General features: G+C 43.8%; 1 protein-coding gene across 6 annotated transcripts in view; it reads right to left on the bottom strand.

The window, feature by feature from the left end:
• LOC124007674 (protein TMEPAI-like) overlaps nt 1–24,371 on the bottom strand; it is an 85,801-nt gene that overhangs the window by 5,400 nt on the left and 56,030 nt on the right. The window contains exon 1 of one of the 6 annotated variants that reach the window (XM_046318355.1): nt 6,098–6,248. The exons of 3 other annotated variants lie outside the window; for them this stretch is intronic. In XM_046318355.1, the coding sequence (XP_046174311.1) occupies nt 6,098–6,158 (61 nt within the window). In that variant the 5' untranslated portion in view covers nt 6,159–6,248. Of the gene's footprint in view, nt 1–1,515; nt 1,776–2,483; nt 2,527–6,097; nt 6,249–24,371 lie in introns of those variants that run through there. 2 more of the 6 variants (XM_046318359.1, XM_046318357.1) reach the window with 2 other exon arrangements.

Raw genomic sequence — 24,371 nt, 5'->3', positions numbered from 1 at the left:
GACTGGTTTAGGCCACAAACTAATATCACCCCACTATGGAAAGCTGAGACTCTCACGAACACAATGGTCTTTTCCGTGCTCTATACGACCCCTACAAGCGTCACGGGACTCGTCAGAAGTTGGTACAGCCGACTTGCCAACTTCTGTCTGTAGAATCCGCACGGTCTGGGCTACAGACTAGAATGACCCCACCATGGAAAGCTGAGACTCACAAGCACGTACATGTCGGTTGTTTTGCTCTATGACACCCAAAAGCTTCAGAAGACTAGTCTGAAGATAACCCAGTATCGGTTTCAAAAATGTATGGAAGTAAGGCAATAGTTTTTTAAATATGGGTAAATCATTTATGAAAACTGTTTCCTGAGCTTTCTTATATTTCACTTCAAAATATACTTTCTTTTGAAATTCTATTTGACTGACTATCTGTTATGCCATAAATGAATATGTTATTCAATGCATTTCTATGGGCTTACAGTAGTAAGGCCAAATTGAATGTTTCATTAAATATATATACTGTTAATACACTGAGTGTACAAAACATTAAAAACACCTTTCTAATATTGAGTTGCACCCCCCCCCCTTGCCCTCAGAACATCTTCAATTCGTCGGGGGCATGGACTCTACAAGGTTTCGCAAACGTTTCACAGTTGATTCATGTTGATTTCAATGCTTCCCACAGTTTGTCAGGTTGGCTGGATGTCCTTTGGATGATGGACCATTCTTGACACACATGGGAAACTTTTGAAAGTGAATAACCCAGCAGAGTTTCAGTTCTTGACACAAACCATACCCCGTTCACCCTCTGAATGGCACATATACACGATCTATGTCTCAATTGTCTCAAATCTTAAAAATCCTTCTTTAACCTGTTTCCTTCCCTCCATCTACACTGATTGAAGTGGATTTAACAGGTGACATCAATAAGGGATCATAGCTTTCACCTGCATTTACCTGGTAAGTCTATGTCATGGAAAGAGCAGGTGTCCTTAATGATTTGTACACTTGGTATGACCATCTTAAAACAATTCCTTATGTTAGCTTTGCAGACTCTAGGGCAGGGATGAGCAACTGGCCCGCAGATCAATTTCCAAAGGGGCGGGGGTGGGGGGGGGGGGAGAGGGGGACTCAGTCGGGGTCTCGACTTAATGTTAAAAATTTGAATAGTAGTGCATCAGCAGTTGTTTTCTTACGTCAGTCACTGACAGTCACTCAATGAGCCTATGTCAGCAACAACAACAAAAGATTGATAAGTTAGTCTGGCGGCCAGATATCTAAACTTGTAGTAATCATGGTTGAATTACCGACCGGGGGGCCCCCACCGATATCATGTTAAGAACTGCTAACATTTATCCACACCTACTGGCAAAATGGCTGCCGTTTTACGGGCTCCTAACCAACTGTACTATTTTGTTTGTTTATTTCTCTTTGTTTGTAACTCAATTTGTACATAATGTTGCTGCTACCGTCTCTTATGACCGAAAATAGCTTCTGGACTTTAGAACAGCAATTACTCACCTTAAACTGGACAAAGATTTTTTCTTTAATGAGTCCGACGCGAAGGATATACTGCTTTGTCAAGACAAGGCCCAAATCCCAGTCATCAGCGTCAAGAAAAGATGGAGAAAAAAGGGGAGAATGGCGGGGTGCATTGTAAGAATTCACAGACCAGTAGGTAAACCACCACCCTCTGTATTATTGGCCAACGTAAAATCATTGGAAAACAAACTGGAGAATCTATGATTAAGACTATCCTACCAACAGGACATTAAAAACGGTAATATCTTATGTTTCACCGAGACGTGGCTGAAAGACGACATGGATAATATAGAGCTGGCTGGCTTCTCCGTGCATCGGCAGGACAGAGCAGTTACGTCTGTTAAGACGAGGGGCGGGGGTGTGTGTCTATTTGTCAATAACTGCTGGTGTGCAATGTTTAATATTAAAGAAGTCTTGCAGTATTACTTGCCTGAGGTAGAACAACTCATGATAAGCTGTAGACCACACTGCGTTCCACAGGGCTAAGATTGAATCCTACTACACCGGCTCTTGATGCTTGTCGGCTGTGGCAGGGCATGAAAACTATTACAGACTACAAAGGGAAAGCCGTGAGCTGCCCAGTGACGCAAGCCTACCAGATGAGCTAAATGCCTTTTAAACTTGCTTCAAGGCAAGCAACACAGCATAAGAGCACCAGGTGTTCTGGACGATTGTGTGAGCTAGACCTTTAAACAGGTCAACATTCACAAAGCTGCGTGGCCAGACGAATTACCAGGACATGGACTCAAAGCATGCGCAGAACAACTGACAAGTATCTTCATCGAAATGTTCAACCTCTCCCTGACCAAGTCTGTAATACCTACATGTTTCAAACAGTGTCTGTAATACCTACATGTTTCACACAGCTTTGTGAATGTTGACATAGTTCTTGTGCCCAAGAAAGCGAAGGTAACCTGCCTAAATGATTTCCGCCCCATAGTACTCACGTCGGTAGCCATGAAGTGCTTTGAAAGGCTGGTCATGGCTCACGTCAACATCCATCATCCCAGAAACCCTGGACCCACTCCAATTCGCAAACCGCCCCAACAGATCCACGGATGACGCAATCTCAATTGTACTCCACTCTGCCCTTTCCCACCTGGTCAAAAGGAACACATATTTGAGAATGCTGTTCATTGACTACAGCTCAACGATCAACACCATAGTACCCACAAAGCTCATCACTAAGCTAAGGACCTGGGACTAAACACCTCCCTCTGCAACTGGATCCTGGACTTCCTGACGGGCCGCCCACTGGTGGTAAGGGTAGGCAACAACACATGTGCCACGCTGATCCTCATCCTGGGCCCTTTCTGTGCTTAGTCTGTATACTTCTGGCCCTTCTTTGGACACTGTGTTAACAAACCTCCAGACCAGCTTCAATGTCATTCAACTCTCTGGTCACCATAGCAGCACCCACTCGTAGCACGAGCTCCAGCAGGTATATCTCACTGGTCACCCCCAAAGCCAATTCCTCCTTTGGTAGCCTTTCCTTCCAGTTCTCAGCTGCCAATGACTGGAACGAACTGCAAAAATCACTAAAGCTGAAGACTAATATCTCCCTCGCTAGCTTTAAGCAACAGCTGTCAGAGCAGCTCACAGATCACTACACCTGTACATAGCCCATCTATAAACAGCCCATCTATCTACCTCATCCCCATTCTGTATTTATTTATTTATCTTGCTCTTTTGCACCCCAGTATCTCTACTTGCACATTCATCTTCTGCACATCTACAATTCCAATGTTTAATTGCTATATTGTAATTACTTCGCCACCATGGCCTATTTATTACCATAACTCCCTTATCTTACCTGATTTGCACTCACTGTATATATACTTTCTTTTCTACTGTATTATTGACTGTATGTTTTGTTTATTCCATGTGTAACTCTGTGTTCTTGTATGTGTCAAATTGCTATACCTTATCTTGGCCAGGTCGCAATTGCAAATGAGAACTTGTTCTCAAGTAGCCTACCTGGTTAAAAAGGTGAAATATATATATATATATTTAAATATATTAGTCGCCAAACCCACTGGCTCCAGGTCATCTATAAGTCTTTGCTAGGCAAAAACCCAGCCTTATCTCAGCTCACTAGTCACCACAGCAGCACCCACCCACAGCACGTGCTCCAGCAGGTATATTTCACTGGTCACCCCCAAAGCCAATTCATCCTTTGGCCGCCTTTCCTTACAGTTCTCTGCTGCCAATGACTGAAACGAATTTCAAAAATCACTGAAGCTGAAGACTCATATTTCCCTCACTAACTTTAAGCATCAGCTGTCAGAGCAGCTTACAGATCGTTGCACATAGCCCATCTGTAAATAGCCCACCCAACTCCCTCATCCCAATATTGTTATTTATTTTTTGCTCCTTTGCACCCCAGGATCTCTACTTGCACATTCATCTTCTGCACATCTATCACTCCTGTGTTTAACTTCTAAATTGTAATTATTTTGCCACTATAGCCTATGTATTGCCTTTACCTCCCTTATCCTACCTCCTTTGCACACACTGTATATATACTTTTTATAATGAATTATTGACTGTATGTTTGTTAATTCTCTGTGTTGTTTATGTCGCACTGCTTTGCTTTATCTTGGCCAGGTTGTAGTTGTAAATGAGAATTTGTTCTCAAATGGCCTACCCTGTTAAATAAAAATATATATAACATTAGTCCACTCCTGTACTCCCTGTTCACCCACGACTGTGTGGCCAAGCACGACTCCAACGCAATCATTATGTTTGCTGACGACAACAGTTGTAGGCCTGATCACCGACAACAATGAGTCTGCCTATAGGGAAGAGGTCAGAGAACTGGCAGTGTGGTGCCAGGACAACAACTTCTCCCTCAATGTGAGCAAGACAGTGGAGCTGATCGTGGAGTATATGAAAAGGAGGGCCGAACAGGCCCCCATTAACATCGACTGGGCTGAAGTGGTGCGGGTCGAGAGTTTCATGTTCCTTGGTGTTCACATCACCAACAAACTATCATGGTCCAAACACACCAAGACAGTTGTGAAGAGGGCATCTGACCATAAGGCGCTACAGAGGGTAGTGCGTATGGGCCAGTACATCACTGGGGCCAAGCTTCCTGAAATCCAGGACCTATATACTTGGCGGTGTCAGAGGAAGGCCCAAAGAATTGTCAAAGATTCCAGTCACCCAAGTCATAGACTTTGCTACCGCATGGCCAAGTAGGACCAAAAGGCTCCTTAACAGCTTCTACCGCATAGCCATAAGACTGCTGAACAATCAAATGGCCACCCGGACTACCCCCTGTATATAGCCTCATTACTGTTATGTAAATCTTGTTTTTGTTTTTGATTTTATTTAGTTTATTTTCTTAACTCTATTTCTTCAACTGCATTGTTGGTTAAGGGCTTGTAAGTAAGCATTACACGGTAAGATGATATTCAAACATAAGCATTTCACTGTAAGGTTGTATTTGGCACATGTGACAAATAAAATGTTATTTAATTTGATTGGCTGCTTCCAGTGAAAAGTTTGTTATTTACTTCCTGGAAAATACCAACAGAATCCATTAAAATCAAAGCAAATGTATTTGTCACATGCGCCGAATACAACAGGTGTAGACCTCACTGTGAAATGTTTAATGTCTTATGTTTGAATATCACCAGTGATCATCACCATAGTGATTCACTCCAAAGGTGTTTGTGTACAGTATGTTTGTGCCTGTGCGTCTCTGTTTGTCTTTCTGTCTGTGCATGTGAAGTGAAAAGAGTGAAGTTAGTGGTCCGCTTAGAGGCTCTATTGATCCTGAGGCGATGGGAGCTCTTTTCCCCAGCAGAGTTCACAACAGTGTCGATGCAGACAGACAGAGCAATCTTTGTTTGGAGACAGGGCAGGACAGCCTGACCTTCCCCTCCCCCATGTGACCCCAGACAGACGGAGCATGCACACACGCACGCACGCACACACGCACACACACACAAACTAACTCAGACACACTTTGTGACACTTCATCAGTCAGAGAGAAAGAGTGAGAGAAAGTTTACGGACAGCCCTACATAAAAAACCCAGCAGGGACATTTGTCCCAAGCAACTACTTCCATCAAACACAGACAGCCTAACTAAACAGATAAGCAAAAAAATAAGATAACACAGTAGCTTCCTCTGTGAAACAGTCTATTCTATTCAAGATGACAAAGAGACCAAGCTATGCAAAGAGTGTGCACATAACCCAGATACTGAAATGCTCTCGCAGGCTAGACAGACTTGATAATAGTTTGTTGCAAAATTCCATAACTCTTACCAGCAACTATTACACAACGTTGTCTGACTTGCAGCTGTATTCAAGGAGAGTTTGCCATCCTCAGACATTAACAAAGGCTTTTATCGCAGTAGCTAAACACAGACAACCACACAATTGGAGAATAAACTGAAATTCGAGAAAGTTTAGAAAATGAGCACAAAGACTCATCGCGTTACACTTTTGACTTGGGAATAAAAACTACAAATGCATTATGAACTTTACACAATCATTAAAATACAAGATACACAAATATTAAAATCCCCAATCCAAGAATGCACAACTCACCGCTACATGGAGTTTGAACACAGTTAGAGTGGTGGTGGGGACCTCCTGAAACCGGCTGCATCGTGTTACCTACTAACTAATACCTGAACTTTGGTGAGCGAGATGACACACACACTGCGACTCACAAAGGTCTGCAGCCTTGTCCCCACTTTTTCTCACACACATTCCTCGACAGACACAACAGCTGACTTCCTGCAACCCCCCTCCCTCTCGCTCACAAATATGGGGGACAAGTAGAGGGAGGAGGCAAGAAAAGAGAACAAACAGACCTCGTTTTCCAGAGGGAGAGAGTGGTTTAGGGGGAGTGGTAGGACAGACCACAGACAGACAGATGGGTCAAAGATGGAGGGGATAATGATATGAGAAAGACTGAAAGAGAGGGATGAGGAGGGTGAAAAAAGGAGAGCTCCAATGTGGCCCAAGCCATTGAGTCTAGCCTGTTTTTTTTTGATTGAGTTAATTTTACTTGAAATATGAGAGAAAGGAAATTACCAGAATTACCACTGCAAAGCACATTCCTATACATTTAATAATAATACTGTAAATTACACTTCTTCGTAACACATTTATTTACAACCTTAAATACACAAACCTGCAGATAATACAAAGTATGTTACTAGTATTCCTCAAGTTATTAAAGTCAACAGTTATGGAAAAGAAACACAAATACCGTGCATTCATAAAGTTTGGCCACATTTTGTTGTGTTACAGCCTGAATTTAAAATGGATTCAATTGAAATATTGTGTCACTGACCTACACACAATACCCCATAAGGTCAAAGTGGAATTATGTTTTTACAATTAAATAAAAGACAAAACGCTGAAATGTCTTGAGTCAATAAGTATTCAGCACCTTTATGGCAAGCCTGAAATTTTGCATAAACAAGTCACATAATAAGTTGCACGGACTCACTCTGTGTGCAGTAATAGTGTTTAACATTTTTGAATGACTACCTCATCTCTGTACCCTACACATACAATAATTGTAAAGGTCCCTCAGTCGAGCAGTGAATTGCAAACACAGATTCAACCACAAAGACCAGGGAGGTTTTCCAATAAAAGGCACCAATTGGTAGACAATTGGTAGACAAAAGACAAAAACAGACATTGAATATCACTTTTAGCATGGTGAAGATATCAATACACCCAGTCACTACAAAGAAACAGGCGTCATTCCTAACTCAGTTGCTGGAGAGGAAGGAAACCATGAGGCCAACAGTGACTTTAAAACAGGGATAGGAGAAACACAGGCTGGATCAACAAGATTGCAGTTACTCCACAATACTAACCTAAATGACAGAGTGAAAAGAAGGAAGCCTGTACAGAATACAAATATTACAAAACATGCATCATGTTTGCAATAAGACACTACAGTAAAACTGCAGAAAAGAATTGGCCAATAAATTAACTTTGTCTTTATTACTTTATTTATTTAACTTTATGTCCTCAGTACAAAGCGTTATGTTTGGGGCAAATCCAACACAACACTTGGTACCACTCTTCATATTTTCAAGCATGGTGGTGGCTGCATCATGTTATGGGTATGCTTGTCATTGGTAAGGACTAGGGAGTTTTTTTTAGGATAAAAACAAAGATAATGGCTCGGTCTGCTTTCCACCAGACACTGCGAGAGAAATTCACCTTTCAACAGGACAATAACATAAAACACAAGGCCAAATATATACTGGAGATGCTTACCAAGATAATATTGAATGTTCCGGAGTGGCCTAGTTATAGGACCACATCGCAGTGCCCACTGGCTTGCTTTCTCCCTTTCTTCACCCCCCTCCCTAGGCCCCCTCTCTCCCTATCCAGCTGGGCTTCAGCTCTCCAGCCCAAACACTCAGTCTCCCCCCCTTGGGGGTTCCATAGACAGAGCCAAATGTCTGGTTCCACTGACATGTCTATTTGGGATATTATATTATGTAGATTCCAGGGACATGGTGTTATTGGGTACCCTATATCATAGGCTAGGCTTACATCATATCAGAGGCTATATATCAAAGCAACAATGAAGCCAGCTACATCGTCTACAACCAACATTGTGTCTTGTGAGAAGTCTTTTTGTGTTGGTATTAATTTATATTTTGATTTGATTTATTACGAACCCTATTAGTCGATACCAATGGAGACAGCTAGTCTGTCTGACTGGGGTCCAACACATAGCGAAAAAGACAGTACAGACAAAATACTTTACAACCGACATAGAAAATGGACTACTGGAAGTGCATTATTGTATCTATCGTTTCTGGATCATTTGAACAGACGAACCATTGCATGAGAGAAGTAATATTGTTATGAGAAAGGCAAACGAAATGGAAGTTGTTCATCTTATTGTTGATTCAGCCGCGCTCCCCTTCATGCTCCTGAATGGCTTATCTTGAGGAATGCACATGCAAATGTTTTTGGAGTCTGGTCCAGGAATGGTTGTTATCCCATAATATCCAGGTGCAGTTGGACCTGCAAACTGTATTGCTGGGGATTTGCAGGGCCACAGTCAGTCAATGGGAAATATCATTGTGCTATTGGGTAAAAATTATATTTTTATTTTTTCAGAAGAAGAAGAAGAAATGGTAGAATGACGATTTATTGGGAAACGTGGGTTGATCTGTGGCTGTCTGAAGGGTGGAGTTGAAGAGTGTTGGAATAATTATATAAATGAATGTAAAATATAAATGTTTGAGTTCCTCTAAATCAGGAGTGAGGTTGGGACTATTGTATGTTTTGCTTTCGCTATTTATGTTTTATGGTTTGGTTTCATGCTGTGAGCGGTCTGCCTTCTGGTCGTGGTAGTTATGGGTGCGCTTTTAGAAATGTTAGAAAATGTATTAAAAATTAAAAACAAAAACTTTATTTACATACAGTACCAGTCAAAAGTTTGGACACACCTTCTCATTCAAGGGTTATTCTTTGTTTTGACTATTTTCTACATTGTAGACAAACTGTGAAGTCATCAAAACTATGAAATAACACACATGGAATAATGTAGTAACCACAAAAGTGTTGAACAATGGCAAGAACAGCTCAAATAAGAAAAGAGAAACGACAGTCCAATATTACTTTAAGACATGTAGGTCAGTCAATCCTGAAAATTTCAAGAACTTCTGAAAGTGCAGTCACAAAAACCATCAAGCGCTATGATGAAACTGCCTCTCATGAGGATAGCTGAAAGGAAGACCCAGAGTTACCTCTGCTGCACAGGTTAAGCTCAATTACCAGCCTCAGAAATTGAAGCCCAAATAAATGCTTCAAAGTTCAAGTAACAGACACATCTCAACATCAACTTTTCAGAGGAGACTGCATGAATTGCCATCGTGACCAATGAACTGAGATAAGGCGGAGCTTTACCTAGCATGGACTTGTAGATGACCTGGAGCCAGTGGGTCTGGCGACGAATATGTAGCGAGGGCCAGCCGACTAGAGCATACAAGTCGCAGTGGTGGGTGGTATAAGGTGCTTTAGTGACAAAACGGATGGCACTGAGATAGACTGCATCCTGTTTGCTGAGTAGAGTGTTGGAAGCCATTTTGTAGATGACATCGCCGAAGTCGAGGATCGGTAGGATAGTCAGTTTTACTAGGGTAAGCTTGGAGGCGTGAGTGAAGGAGGCTTTGTTGCGGAATAGAAAGCCGACTCTTGATTTGATTTTCGATTGGAGATGTTTGATATGAGTCTGGAAGGAGAGTTTGCAATCTAGCCAGACACCTAGGTACTTATAGATGTCCACATATTCAAGGTCGGAACCATCCAGGGTGGTGATGCTAGTCGGGCATGCGGGTGCAGGCAGCGATCGGTTGAAAAGCATGCATTTGGTTTTACTAGCGTTTAAGAGCAGTTCGAGGCCACGGAAGGAGTGTTGTATGGCATTGAAGCTCGTTTGGAGGTTAGATAGCACAGTGTCCAATGACGGGCCGAAAGTATATAGAATGGTGTCGTCTGCGAAGAGGTGGATCAGGGAATCGCCCACAGCAAGAGCAACATCATTGATATATACAATCCGAAATGTGTTTTTGATACTGTCGCAAAGCTAACTAAAAAGCAGCATTCCCCAAGAGAGGATCGCTTTCACTTTTCACAGCAATAATCAATTCTTTGAGGAAAAGATCATGATCATTAGAAAGAAAATTATGGACTCCTCGTTAAATCTGTGTATTTCTCCAAAGATCAGTTGTCCTGAGTCTGCACAACTCTGCCAGGACCTAGGGTCAAGAGACACTAAAGTGGTTTAGTACTATATCTCTTGACACAATGATGAAAATAATCATGGCCTCTAAACCCTCAAGCTGCATACTGGACCCTATTCCAACTAAACTACTGAAGGAGCTGCTTCCTGTGCTTGGCCCTTCTATGTTGAACATAATAAACGGCTCTCTATCCACCGGATGTGTACCAAACTCACTGAAAGTAATAAAGCCTCTCTTGAAAAAGCCAAACCTTGACCCAGAAAATATCTTAAAAGCTATCGGCCTATATCAAATCTTGAATTCCTCTCAACATTTTTAGAAAAGCTGTTGTGCAGCAACACACTGCCTTCCTGAAGACAAACAATGTATACGAAATGCTTCAGTCTGGTTTTAGACCCCATCATAGCACTGAGACTGCACTTTTGAAGGTGGTAAATGACCTTTTAATGGCGTCAGACCGAGGCTCTGCATCTGTCCTCGTGCTCCTAGACCTTAGTGCTGCTTTTGATACCATATATCACCACATTCTCTTGGAGAGATTGGAAACCCAAATTGGTCTACAGGGACAAGTTCTGGCCTGCATTAGATCTTATCTGTCGGAAAGATAACGGTTTGTCCTCTGACAAATCAACTGTAATTTTTGGTGTTCCCCGTTGTAGGACCATTTTGTTTTCACTATATATTTTACCTCTTGGAGATGTCATCCGAAAACATAATGTTATCTTTCACTGCTATGCGGATGACACACAGCAGTACATTTCAATGAAACAATGTGAAGCCCCAAAATTGCCCTCGCTAGAAGCCTGTGTTTCAGACATAAGGAAGTGGATGGTTGCAAACTCTCTACTTTTAAACTCGGACAAAACAGAGATGCTTGTTCTAGGTCCCAAGAAACAAAGAGATATTCTGATGAATCTGACAATTAATCTTGATGCTTGTACAGTAGTCTCAAATAAAACTGTGAAGGACCTCGGCGTTACTCTGGACGCTGATCTCTCTTTTGACGAAGATATCAAGACTGTTTCAATGACAGCTTTTTTCCATCTCCGTAACATTGCAAAAATCAGAAACTTTCTGTCCAAAAATGAATCCATGCTTTTGTTACTTCTAGGTTAGACTACTGCAATGCTCTCCTTTCCGGCTACCCGGATAAAGTGCTAAATAAAATTCAGTTAGTGCTAAATTCGGCTGCTAGAATCCTGACTAGAACCAGAACTCCAGTGCTAGCCTCCCCACACTGGCTTCCTGTTAAGGCAAGGGCTGATTTCAAGGTTTTACTGCTAACCTACAAAGCATTACATGGGCTTGCTCCTACCTATCTTTCCGATTTGGTCCTGCCATACATATCTACACGTACGCTACGGTCACAAGACGCAGGCCTCCTAATTGTCCCTAGAATTTCTAAGCAAACAGCTGGAGGCAGGGCTTTCTCCTATAGAGTTCCTACCCATGTGAGAGACGCAGACTTGGTCTCAACCTTTAAGTCTTTACTGAAGACTCATCTCTTCAGTAGGTCATATGATTGAGTGTAGTCTGGCCCAGGAGTGTGAAGGTGAACGGAAAGGCTCTGGAGCAACGAACTGCACTTGCTGTCTCTGCCTGGCAGGTTCCCCTCTCTCCACTGGGATTCTCTGCCTCTAACCATATTACAGGGGCTGAGTCACTGGCTTATTGGTGCTCTTCCATTCCATCCCTAGGAGGGGTGCATCACTTGAGTAGGTTGAGTCACTGACGTGATCTTTCTATCTGGGTTGGCGCCCCCCTTGGGTTGTGCCGTGGCGGAGATCTTTTTGGGCTATACTCGGCCATGTCTCAGGATGGTAAGTTGGTGGTTGAAGATATCCCTCTTCCCGCAAAGTGGGTGGGGTTATCTCCTGCCTGTTTGGCCCTGTTCGGGGGGTATCATCGGATGGGGCCACAGTGTCTCCTGACCCCTCCTGTCTCAGCCTCCAGTATTTATGCTGCAGTAGTTTAGATGTCGGGGGGCTAGGGTCAGTCTGTTATATCTGGAGTACTTCTCCCGTCTTATCTGGTGTCCTGTGTGAATTTAAGTATTTTCTTTCTTTCTTTCTCTCTCTCTCTCTCTCTCAGAGGACGTGAGCCCTAGGACCATGCCTCAGGACTACCTGGCATGATGACTCCTTGCTGTCCCCAGTCCACCTGGCCGTGCTGCTGCTCCAGTTTTAACTGTTCTGCCTGCGGCTATGGAAACAGTCCTGTATGGTGAAAACACTAACACAGGATACAACCACCCACAAAACACAATAGAAATCAGGCTACCTAAATATGGCTCCCAATCAGAGACTGACACCTGCCTCTGATTGAGAACCATACTAGGCCAAACACATAGAAATATAACAACAGAACAAAACATAGAAAAACAACATAGAATGCCCACCCCAACTCACGTCCTGACCAACTAAAATAAAGACATAAAAAAGGAACTAATGTCAGAACGTGACATACACCTGCATTGCTTGCTGTTGGGGTTTTTGGCTGGGTTTCTGTACAGCACTTTGAGATATCAGCTGTTGTAAGAAGGGTTATATAAATCAATCTGAAGGGCAGCATTTATTCCAGTTCAAAATAGTTTGTGCTGCTTTCCCCTCTTACATTTACATTACATTTAACAATTGCTCAACGAGTCTATGACCACAGTTGCATTATTGTTTTGTTGTTGTTTTGAATCACCCGGCCCCCAAAAGGTCTATGCACTTCTCATCCAAAACAGTTTGGAACAGAAAGTACATATATTATGTGAAGACATTTTATGAAGTTATGTTCATTTTAGTCTTTGGCAAGGTTTTTTTTCAGCTGTTCGTGCAGAAAGTCTACGCCCCTTCCTTGGTCATTGGTCAACAGTCTTCAAGTGTTTGTTGTCATTCAACAATAGATGACTCGTTTTCCATTTTAGTTTGATGAAAAATTGTATGACTAAGATCTCCTCAGTAAAAAACAGATGGACAAACAGTACCTTTTCTCATTTTTCAAACAAAAGTATTTTAAGGGAGTAAGCGAGCGCACTCGTTCGGTGTTAGGTGCATGCCAAACCGAAGCATGCCGAGGCCTTTAGTCGTGGGAAGTTGGGAGTGGCAAGATAGAAGATTGTGTGTGTGTGTGTACAAGGAAGGGTGGGGGTTATCAGTCTGTAAAACTGTCTGTTCACATGGGCAGGAAGGAGGGGTGTGTGTGCTCATGTCCGTGTGTGTCTGTGACAGAGGGGGTTGTAGATGAGAAAAGACTGTGTTGAAAGGGGTTGCAATACTCAGAGCAGACAGGGCACGTTTGCACTGTGCAGAGTCACTGAGAAGGGCAGAGCAGCGAGAGACCTAGACAGAGAAGAGTGATAGAGAGACACAAGGGGGGGATGACAAAGCACATCACTTTTCATTGACTTTGGAGCCACAGTCACACAACTAACAAGTGTGGGAACTTTAGACTGGGTATACTCACACTATTGATACGGGTGAGGAAAAAAAGGAGTGGCAAGGGGGAAGTTGGGCTAAGTGAATTATTTAGCTTTCGGGTGATTTCTCACAAAACTAAAAGGAAAAAAAGCCATGATGTAACAAAATGTTATCCATAGAACAGTCCTTTGGAGGAAGGATTGTTGACATATTTGTGACATTTTGGCCTTACCCAGGCCTCCTTTCAGACTTCATCTGTAGGTGCTACAAAGCAAACATTTATGTCATATGAACCTGCACTGTAATATGAGTAGTATTTTGATTTCAATAACAATTTTGTTTAATTACATTCATTTATGAATAACGGAAAATAAAAACATGAATATTGAAAATATATTTTTCAATATTGAAATATTAAATGTAGGAAAATTGTTATTGAAATAAAAATACTCATATTACAGAGAAAGCGGGAAACACCAATCTTTCTAGAACCTACAAACATTATGGAGTTTTAAAGGAGGTCTGGGTAAGGCCAAAATGTCACAAATATTGCAACTTCAATTAATTATTTCTCAATTATGCTTTAAGTTACAAATGTCAAATAAGTCAACAATATTTCCTCCAAAGGGACCCTTCTATGGGTTACATTTTGTGAAAATCAATAAAAGCATGGTCTTTTTTGTTTGTGAGGAATCACCTTTTGCCTTATATAGGGAAATTATAGCGTAGATGCTAACACTGATCAGCTCAGTCAAAAAGTTGGGAACTTAGAGGTTAGTCAGTAGGGCTGGGCGATATGTCCCAAATATTATATGACAATATTTTTGTCAATTTATACTCAACCAAACTAGGAGAAAACATACAGTGAAGTAGTCTGACTTCTATAACTTTACATTTTTGTTGGCATTGTATCTAAACATTGTTAAAAACTATATTGTAAAAATCAATACCAGTATGTGGAGCTTTCAGTGAAATTCTGAGACTACGCTTTCTCAGAAGAGCCAATTGAACTGCAAGCAAAGCATGCACCACCCAACACCCAGCTTATGGCTGGAGCTTTGGTGAACTTCATAGGTGTTTGTGAGTCTATGTTCACACATGTCTAGTGGGTTAGGTGGTGGGTGGGGGAGAAAGAGAGAGGGTGAAAAGGCCCAACGTAATGGGAAACCTTCCTGGGGTCTTTGTTTGGACAAGTCTTGGGGGGAGAAAATGTTCAATAAACAAAGCTGACTGTGCTTTAATCAAACTCAAGTTAGAGTAATTATATCAACCCAAACAACAGGGGCACGCATGAAGGAGTCTAAATGGATTTGATAGAATGAGCGGTGAGTCCAGACAACAGCTGTCGGAAAACAGGTCTAGTGGAACTATGGTTGTCATCTAGTCAGGAGGAAAGGGGACCATTAAGACAAACAAAACCAGAATTGTTGCTCTTTAAAATCTCTGCCTCTGTATTTTATGTTTTCAGAAATAGCTTAACATCTCAGAGCTAGTTTCAATTGCTGCCCGGCGTGTCTGTTAAGCATTTCCAGACACCGAAGCAACCCACACCCATTCAAACACAGTTTTACTGAGCTGCTGTATATGAGACTCATATGCCTAGTTAAGAGCCATTCAGAAACACATGTTTACATAAATGCTTTTGTCATTTTAGCAGATGCTCTAATTCAGAGCCGCGTTACAGTAGTAGTGAGTGTATACATTTTTCATACTGGTCCCCCATGGGAATCGAACACACAACCCTGGCATTGAAAGTGCCACGCTCTACCAACTGAGGCGAACCGGACGCACAGTATGGGAATACACACACACACTAAGTGGACATAACACACACAAACACTATAAGGGAGATAAGCAGGCAGACGTGACATAATGATATGGAGTGCAGTGCTTTTTCAGTTGACGTTTATTTCACCACATTTGTCCCATGAATGGATTTAAAATGTATTTCGGGCCAATATATCTTTACAAGAACGGAATTGTAAAACAGAGAGAAAAACTAAAGCCACTGCAATGAAGCACCAGGAAGGGACTCGAACCGTCATTCCAGTCATGTGTGTGGAAGACACTTAGCCATCAAGATACAGGGGTTGTGGGCCCATCGATTAGGCTACACTAACCCTCATGCACTATGCCAAGTTACACCAGGCAGCACACAATCCCAGTCCAATGAAGGGCAACAAAACTACCTCAAGAACCAAATGAATTGCAAAAAGCAACTGTTCTCCAAAGTGCAACATAGTCCCGTCCACAGTAGGAACGCAACGCTGTGGCTTAACTAAGAACTGATCCTAAACCAGGAATGAAGGAAATGTATAATCTGAATGCAATACCAGGACAGGGAAAGGCCTACAGACTTTGCAACTAGATAAATAGAGATTCTTGATTTCAAGGTACGGCTTAGAAAAAACCCACACAGACTGGTATTAGAGTCGTGTCATGACACCCACCATCACAGATTGTTCTGAAATCATTTCTGTAGTTAGAAACAGATAAGACTAGCATTCCTGCAACATTATTTTCTTTACATTTTATTTGATCTCTGAGAAATTAAGCTAATTGTTTGCACTCAAATTGGCTGCCGTGATTTATAGGATCCATTTACTATTCACTAAATATAGTACTGAATATCCGAATTGGATATAGTACTGAACATGCGATTTGGACCAAACTTCTTCTTACCATTGGGTAAGACATTAAATTGTCAAAATCCCCCATGGACGCCCCACGCCAATCCCACCCCAACAACCAGTATACAGTATTAGTTCTACATGTCTGACAAGTAGTATCGAGCTGCTTCTTGGAGTATTGCGTCCTCATCCTATGTAATGTATTCCCTGTGAATCTGGTGGGTTTTTCCACCCTGTTTAGAGAAATTAACCATTGTAGTTGCTTGCATTATTTACTATAAATTATTGTGAAAGTAGGTTTTACCCACTACAGTCGTGGCCAAACGTTTTGAGAATGAAACAAGTATTAATTTTCACAAAGTTTGCTGCTTCAGTGTCTTTAGATATTTTTTTCAGATGTTACTATGGAATACTGAAGTATAATTACAAGCATTTCATTGACAATTACATGAAGTTGATGCAAAGAGTCAATATTTGCAGTGTTGACCCTTCTTTTTCAAGACCTCTGCAATCCGCCCTGGCATGATGTCAATTAACTTCTGGGCCACATCCTGCTTGATGGCAGCCCATTCTTGCATAATCAATGCTTGGAGTTTGTCAGAATTTGTGGGTATTTGTTTGTCCACCTGCCTCTTGAGGATTGATCACACGTTCTCAATGGGACTAAGGTCTGGGGAGATTCCTGGCCATGGACCCAAAATATTGATGTTTTGTTCCCCGAGCTACTTAGTTATCACAATGACAAGGTGCTCCATCATGGAAAAGGCATTGTTCGTCACCAAACTGTTTCTAGATGGTTGGGAGAAGTTGCTCTCGGAGGACGTGTTGGTACCATTCTTTATTAATGGCTGTATTCTTAGGAAAATTGTGAGTGAGCCCACTCCCTTGGCTGAGATGCAACCCCACACAGGAATGGTCTCAGGATGCTTTACTGTTGGCATGACACAGGACTGATGGTAGCGCTCACCTTGTCTTCTCCGGACAAGCTTTTTTCCTGATGCCCCAAACAATCGGAAAGGGGATTCATCAGAGAAAATGACTTTACCCCAGTCCTCAGCAGTCCAATCCCTGTACCTATTGCAGAATATCAGTCTGTCCCTGATGTTTTTCCTGGAGAGAAGTGGTGGCTTCGCTGCCCTTCTTGACACCAGGCCATCCTCCAAAAGTCTTCGCCTCACTGTGCATGCAGATGCACTCACACCTGCCTGCTGCCATTCCTGGTGGTGCCCTGATCCAGCAGCTGAATCAACTTTAGGAGATGGTCCTGGCGCTTGCTGGACTTTCTTGGGTGCCCTGAAGTCTTCTTCACAACAATTTAACCGCTCTCCTTGAAGTTCTTGATGATCCGATAAATGGTTGATTTAGGTGCAATCTTACTGGCAGCAATATCCTTGCCTGTGAAGCCCTTTTTGTGCAAAGCAATGATGACGGCACATGTTTCCTTTTAGGTAACCATGGCTGACAGAGGACGAACAATGAGTCCAAGCACCACCCTCATTTTGAAGCTTCCAGTCTGTTATTCGAACTCAATCAGCATGACAGAGTGATCTCCAGCCTTGTCCTCGTCAACACTCACACCTGTGTTAATGAGAGAATCAATGACATGATGTCAGCTGTTCCTTTTGTGGCAGGGCTGAAATGCAGTGGACATTTTTTTGTGTGATTCAGTTCATTTGCATGGCAAAGAGGGACTAATTGCAATTCATCTGATCACTCTTCATAACATTCTGGAGTATGTGCAGATTGTCATCAAACTGAGGCAGCAGACTTTGTGAAAATTTATATTTGTGTCATTCTCAAAACTTTTGGCCACGACTGTAGATGTCTGCCACACCTTATTATCAATATTGTTAGTCTCTTGTGTTTATTAAATGGATCACAACATTTTCTTTGCAACTTTGGGTAGTAAACCAACAGCTTTTGCACATAATGAAATTCAATTATATGGGCATCCTCACAAATCAAGGCATTCCTCCATGAAAGCAATTCAGTTTGTCCTTCTCTTAGGCTTAACCCATGTCCAGGAAACAGCTCCTCTAAGTGTGGTTAATTTCCTTTGGTTTGGATTAGATAAACCATTAGGCTACAGCAGTTCTAATAGTTTCAATGTTGGCCTCTTCAATGGTAAAAGCACAATCTTCCTCTTCTGCTTTGAGGTGGAATGACCCATAAGGAAGAAAAGCAAACCCGAGGAAGCACAGCCAATGTTTGTTCCAGTGCACAGCTTGTGCTAACCCACTTTCGATCTGTGACTGTGGCCAACGCTTGTCTGAATCGGTCAGGCTTTGAAGAGTGAATTCTCTTTGGGGGGGGGGGGGGGGGACTCGAGTCTCGTCATAACCAGGTCAAGGTGCCAGGGGCAAAACATGACACCCATGCCATCTTTACCATATTCACCATGTCTGTGCCCCTTCAAACTCGTGAAATATGTCTGGGACTCACCACTCGCTGACAGTTTGCGTCAGAGGATAAACAAAATAAACACATATTTTCTCTCTCATCTCGGATTCGTCCCATGGGAGATGTCGCCCCCTCCCCATCCTCTCCCAGACCAGACAGACCTGGCAGCTTCAGGGAATCCTAGACTGCATCCCCCATCTTCCGCCCCACCTAATTTCGCCCCTAACTCCACACCCCATCTATTAGAAGACACGTGGAGGCCTGGCTGGCAAATTACTGAAACAAACAAGTGAGGGGAAGGACAAAGGATGAGCCGGGCTACTGGATTAACTTGACTACTTCTACAAGAGTGTCCTAAAGCAAATAGGAGTTGGATGGGTGAAGGAGCCCTGGAAATGGGAAAAATAAGGCTGCTTGGTTCTGTGGCTACAGGACAGAAAGGGGAGTTTCAAAAGGTCCAGTTCGGGCGAGACAGACCATGGGTTGGAGGGAAGGTTGCCGGTTAGCGCCTGTATAGTCTGGAGTTGTGTGTGTGTACTGTAAGGTATAGTCATACAGTACATACCCTCCATGTGATTCACCACCCTTGAAACATGGATGAATAGATAGCAACATCGCAATATGGAGCTGACAATAGTGGTATTAAACAGACACAAATAACCATCTCTTCCTAAAGATCGAAAAGGGAAGCTTAAGAGCTGTCTGCAACGTCTGCTCCCTATGTTTTAAAAGCATCATGGCGTAATCTCAAATGGAGTTTCCTCCTCTGTGCCATCCTTCACAGCTCAGCGGACGATTAGTGCACAAGCACCTCTGCCCACCGCAGGCACGAGTCTGCCTCACCTGCCGGCAGGTACGCACAGACCTAGATGTCTAAAGCGTATGAAAATCGAACCTTGTTATCAGCTGGCCTGTCGCTCATTGTCATTCTAGCCAAAGGGAGCTAGCACTCGGTTCGCCTTCCCCGGTCACAGACTCACCACCTAATTTATCTGTTGTCGCCAAGGGCACACATCCGCACCCCCCTTCATTTGAATAAGATAAAAGAAGAGCCAGACTGGGGAGCAAAGAGCAAGTCATCCAGCGCTTGGCTAGCTCCAGCACCCCTCACTCTGTCTGACAGTCACTCCCGTTTGGGGTGGTGCTAGACATAATTATTATATTGGCTACAGTCTGAATAGGGTGGATCTGCTTTGTCTCCCCTAACAACATCCATACACATAGACATCCAAACCTAAAACATGTCCACTGTGAGTGCCTCCCTACAATAAATCTTTCCAACGGGTGTCCAGACATAAGACATGACAGGCCTATTGCAGGGAAAACATACTACTACTACTTATATAACCTGGCCATATAAAGGAAGGGATTCTTATGAGGATAGAAAGTTCAAGACATCAAGCGAAAATGTTTCACTTTCACTCTGATAATAAAAACCCAACAGTCTGCTCTACTGTTGACTTTAAAAGCTTGTTGGAACAGAACAACTAATGACTGCATGGGCCTAAAATGCTGATTAAGAGAGGCCATTTCCAGGTGCTGCTACAGGTGCTAGGTTTTATGTTCCAGGTCTGCGCTGTGTAAACTTTCTCTTGGAGGGAACACAGACGTTTGCTAGCATGGCAGCCTCATCTATAAACAGTTTGCTGCCAAGTTTCTCCAGCGCTGAAAAACGTGCCATGCCTGTCAGCCACAGCTGCAGACAGACTCAACATTCGTCCAGACATAACACTGTGTCTAGAGCAAGAACACCACCACCACAGTCAAACTCGTCTAACTACAAGAGCCCTGGCAGGAATCCGGTTAGTTTTCGTCTGGGGTGGGAACTAGACAAAACAAACCTAAACAAAAACCAAACAAACCCAAACTCCACTAAATTAATGTACACTGTAAAAATGAATCTACAAAAATATGGGTAACACAGTAATATTACTGAGTATATTGAATTACCTGTTTTTTTTATTATTTAAAAACATAAAGTCCAGAGAAATAATAATAGCCATGTTGGATTTACTGATATGATTAAATATGTTGATGTAACACAAATATTTAGTAAAAACACAATGTTTAACATTGTTTATTGTATTCAATAATTTGGCAATTAAACTAGTGATGTGCGGTTCACAAACAATTCCAATTTTTTTAACAACTTTATGTCACGCCTTGGTCATTGTATCTTGTGTTTTTGTTATATGTTTGGGTAGGCCAGGGTGTGACATGGGTTTATATGTTGTATTTCGTATTGGGGTTTGTATTAATTGGGAGTGTGTATTAGTAGGGGTGTGTCTAGTTAGGCTTGGCTGCCTGAGGCGATTCCTAATTGGAGTCAGCTGATTCTAGTTGTCTCGGATTGGGAACCGTATTTAGGTAGCTTGAGTGCGCGTTGTATTTCGTGGGCGATTGTACCCGTCTCTGTGTTAGTCACCAGATAGGCTGTATTAGTTTCACTCGTTGTTTTCGTATTTTCAGTTATTTCATGTACCGCTATTTTCTTCATTTAAAGTCATGAGTAACCTACACGCTGCATTTCGGTCTGACTCTCTTCAAACAGCAGACGAATATCATTACAGAATCACCCACCATTCACAGACCGAGCAGCGTGTGAACTGGCAGGAGCTAAAGGAGGACGCTATGGACGGCAGAAGCAGGGATTATACGACGTGGGAAGAAATCGACAGGTGGGCGGCTGACCCAGAGCGAGTGCAGGAGCCCGCCTGGGATTCCCTACAGCAATGCGAAGAGGGCTATACACGTATGGAATTGAGAAGGAAAGCATTGCTATACAGAGCGAAAACCGTAGGTAAAGGGGGAAAGCGCAGAGAGAGAGTGGCTGAGTCAGAGAATAGACCTGAGCCTACTCTCCCTGTTAATCGTGAAGAGCAGTTGCAATGGGAGAGACTGCATCATTTGGAGATTTGGACATGGGAGGAGGAATTAGACGGTCAAGGACCCTGGGAGCAGCCGGGAGAATATCGCCTTCCCAAGGAGGAAATAGAGGCAGCTAAAGCGGAGAGGCGCATGTATGAGGAGGCAGCACGGCGACGCGGTTGGAAACCGGAAAGTCACCCCCAAAAAAATATTGGGAGGGGCTAAAAGGGAGAATAGTTATGCCAGGTAGGAAACCTGCGCATACTCCCTGTGCTCACCGTTGGGCTAGAGAGACCGGGCAGGCACCGTGTTATGCTATGGAGCGCACGGTGTTTCCAGTGCGGGTGCAGAGCCAGCTGCGACACATACCAGCCCTTCCTATTTGCCGGGCTAGAGTGGGCATCGAGCCAGGTAAGCTTGGGCAGGCTAGGTGCTCAAGAGCTCCAGTGCGCCTGCACGGTCCGGTCTATCCAGAGCCACCTCTACACACCAGTTCTCCGGTAGCAGCTCCCCACACCAGGCTTCCTGTGCGTTTCCTCGCGCCAGTACCACCAGTTCCAGCACCACGCACCAGGCCTCCAGTGCGCCTCGCCTGTTCAGCGCAGCCAGTGCTTTTCTCCTCTCCTGTGCTATCGGAGTCTCCAGCCTGTTTAGCGCAGCCAGAGCTTTTCTCCTCTCCTGCGCTGCCGGAGTCTCCTGTCTGTCCAGCGCCACCAGTGCTCCCAGTCGGCCCAGCGCGTCCAGTGCGCATCGCCTGTTCAGCACAGCCAGTGCTTTTCTCCCCTCCTGTGCTATCGGAGTCTCCAGCCTGTTTAGCGCAGCCAGAGCCTTTCTCCTCTCCGGCGCTGCCGGAGTCTCCTGTCTGTCCAGCGCCACCAGTGCTACCAGTCGGCCCAGCGCGTCCAGTGCGCCTCGCCTGTTCAGCGCAGCCAGAGCTTTTCTCCTCTCCTGCGCTGCCGGAGTCTCCTGTCTGCCCAGCGCCGCCAGTCGGCCCAGCGTCACCAGTCTGCCAGGATCCACCAGAAGTGCCAGTCTGCCAGGATCCGCCAGAAGTGCCAGTCTGCCAAGATCTTCTAGATCGGCCAGACAACCTTAATCATCCAGGTCCATCAGCCAGCCAGGGTTTACCGGAGCCTACTACCTGCCTGAGCTTCCTCTCAGTACTGAGCTTCCTCTCAGTAGTAGGCTCCCTCTCTGTACTGGGCTCCCTCTCAGTACCGAGCTTCCTCTCAGTACCGAGCTCCCTCTCAGTACTGAGCTCCCTCTCAGTACTGGGCTCCCTCTCAGTACCGGGCTCCCTCTCAGTACCGGGCTTCCCCTCAGTACCGGGCTGCTTCGGTCCCGGGCTGCTTCGGTCCCGGGCTGCCCCTCAGTCCCGAGCTGCCCCTCTGTCCCGAGCTGCCCCTCTGTCCCGAGCTGCCCCTCTGTCCCGAGCTGCCCCTCTGTCCCGAGCTGCCCCTCTGTCCCGAGCTGCCCTTCTGTCCCGAGCTGCCCCTCAGTTATGTGGGGATCAGGGTGAGGACTATTAGGCCATGGTCGGCGGAGAAGGTGGATTATCCTAGGACGCGAAGGGGAGGAACTAGGACATTTATGGAGTGGGGTCCACGTCCCGAGCCAGAACCGCCACCATGGACAGACGCCCACCCGGACCCTCCCTATGCTCTTGAGGTGCGTCCCGGAGTCCGCACCTTAGGGGGGGGTTCTGTCACGCCTTGGTCATTGTATCTTGTGTTTTTGTTATATGTTTGGGTAGGCCAGGGTGTGACATGGGTTTATATGTTGTATTTCGTATTGGGGTTTGTATTAATTGGGAGTGTGTATTAGTAGGGGTGTGTCTAGTTAGGCTTGGCTGCCTGAGGCGATTCCTAATTGGAGTCAGCTGATTCTAGTTGTCTTGGATTGGGAACCGTATTTAGGTAGCTTGAGTGCGCGTTATATTTCGTGGGCGATTGTACCTGTCTCTGTGTTAGTCACCAGATAGGCTGTATTAGTTTCACTCGTTTGTTGTTTTCGTATTTTCAGTTATTTCATGTACCGCTATTTTCTTCATTTAAAGTCATGAGTAACCTACACGCTGCATTTCGGTCTGACTCTCTCCAAACAGCAGACGAATATCATTACACTTTATACTAACTCGAGAGTCATGCTCCGTTTTTCTGAGTGAGTTGTTCGATTTAGCCAACTACGGCATCTGGATTAAGTGATCATTGGTTGCAATTGCGTGTCCCAGTAGTCCCAGGACACCTGATTCCTTTGGCAGTTGGAGTGTTTTGTACCCCACCCTTGGTTTTTTACCTTGCCATAGGAACCTTGAAATTAGACAGTGTAATTGTTGAAATATGGATTCTGGGACCAGAACAGATAGTCTGAAATGGGAATCGCAGCCTAGGGAGAATATTAAATCTTAATTGTTTCCACCTTTCCTGTAAATAAAGAGGTAAAATCTTCCATCATCTAAGATCTATGGTTATCACATACATGAATTAGGTATAGTTTGTTTTAGACTGGTCCTCCAGAGGTAGTGATAGCAACACCTAGGTATTTTATATCCTTGTCAGGCCACCTGAAAACGGACACATTGTGAGTTTCTTTTAAATTGGTCAATGGATACCTTTCACATTGTAGGAATGTAATAATTCTGCCTTGGTGGTTACAACTACCATCTCGATTTTTCACTTACACGTATTAACATAGGGGCTCCTTGTCATACGTCTCATTGCAACAATAAAAATGAAAAATAACAAACTTTGAACATAAACATTTAACTCTGAATCCCAGTTACCTT

Source organism: Oncorhynchus gorbuscha, linkage group LG21, assembly GCF_021184085.1.
Source record: "Oncorhynchus gorbuscha isolate QuinsamMale2020 ecotype Even-year linkage group LG21, OgorEven_v1.0, whole genome shotgun sequence".
NCBI classification, from domain to species: Eukaryota; Metazoa; Chordata; class Actinopteri; order Salmoniformes; family Salmonidae; genus Oncorhynchus; species Oncorhynchus gorbuscha.
Note: the sequence above shows the minus strand (reverse complement) of the source record. Positions and strands in the feature narration are given on the sequence as shown.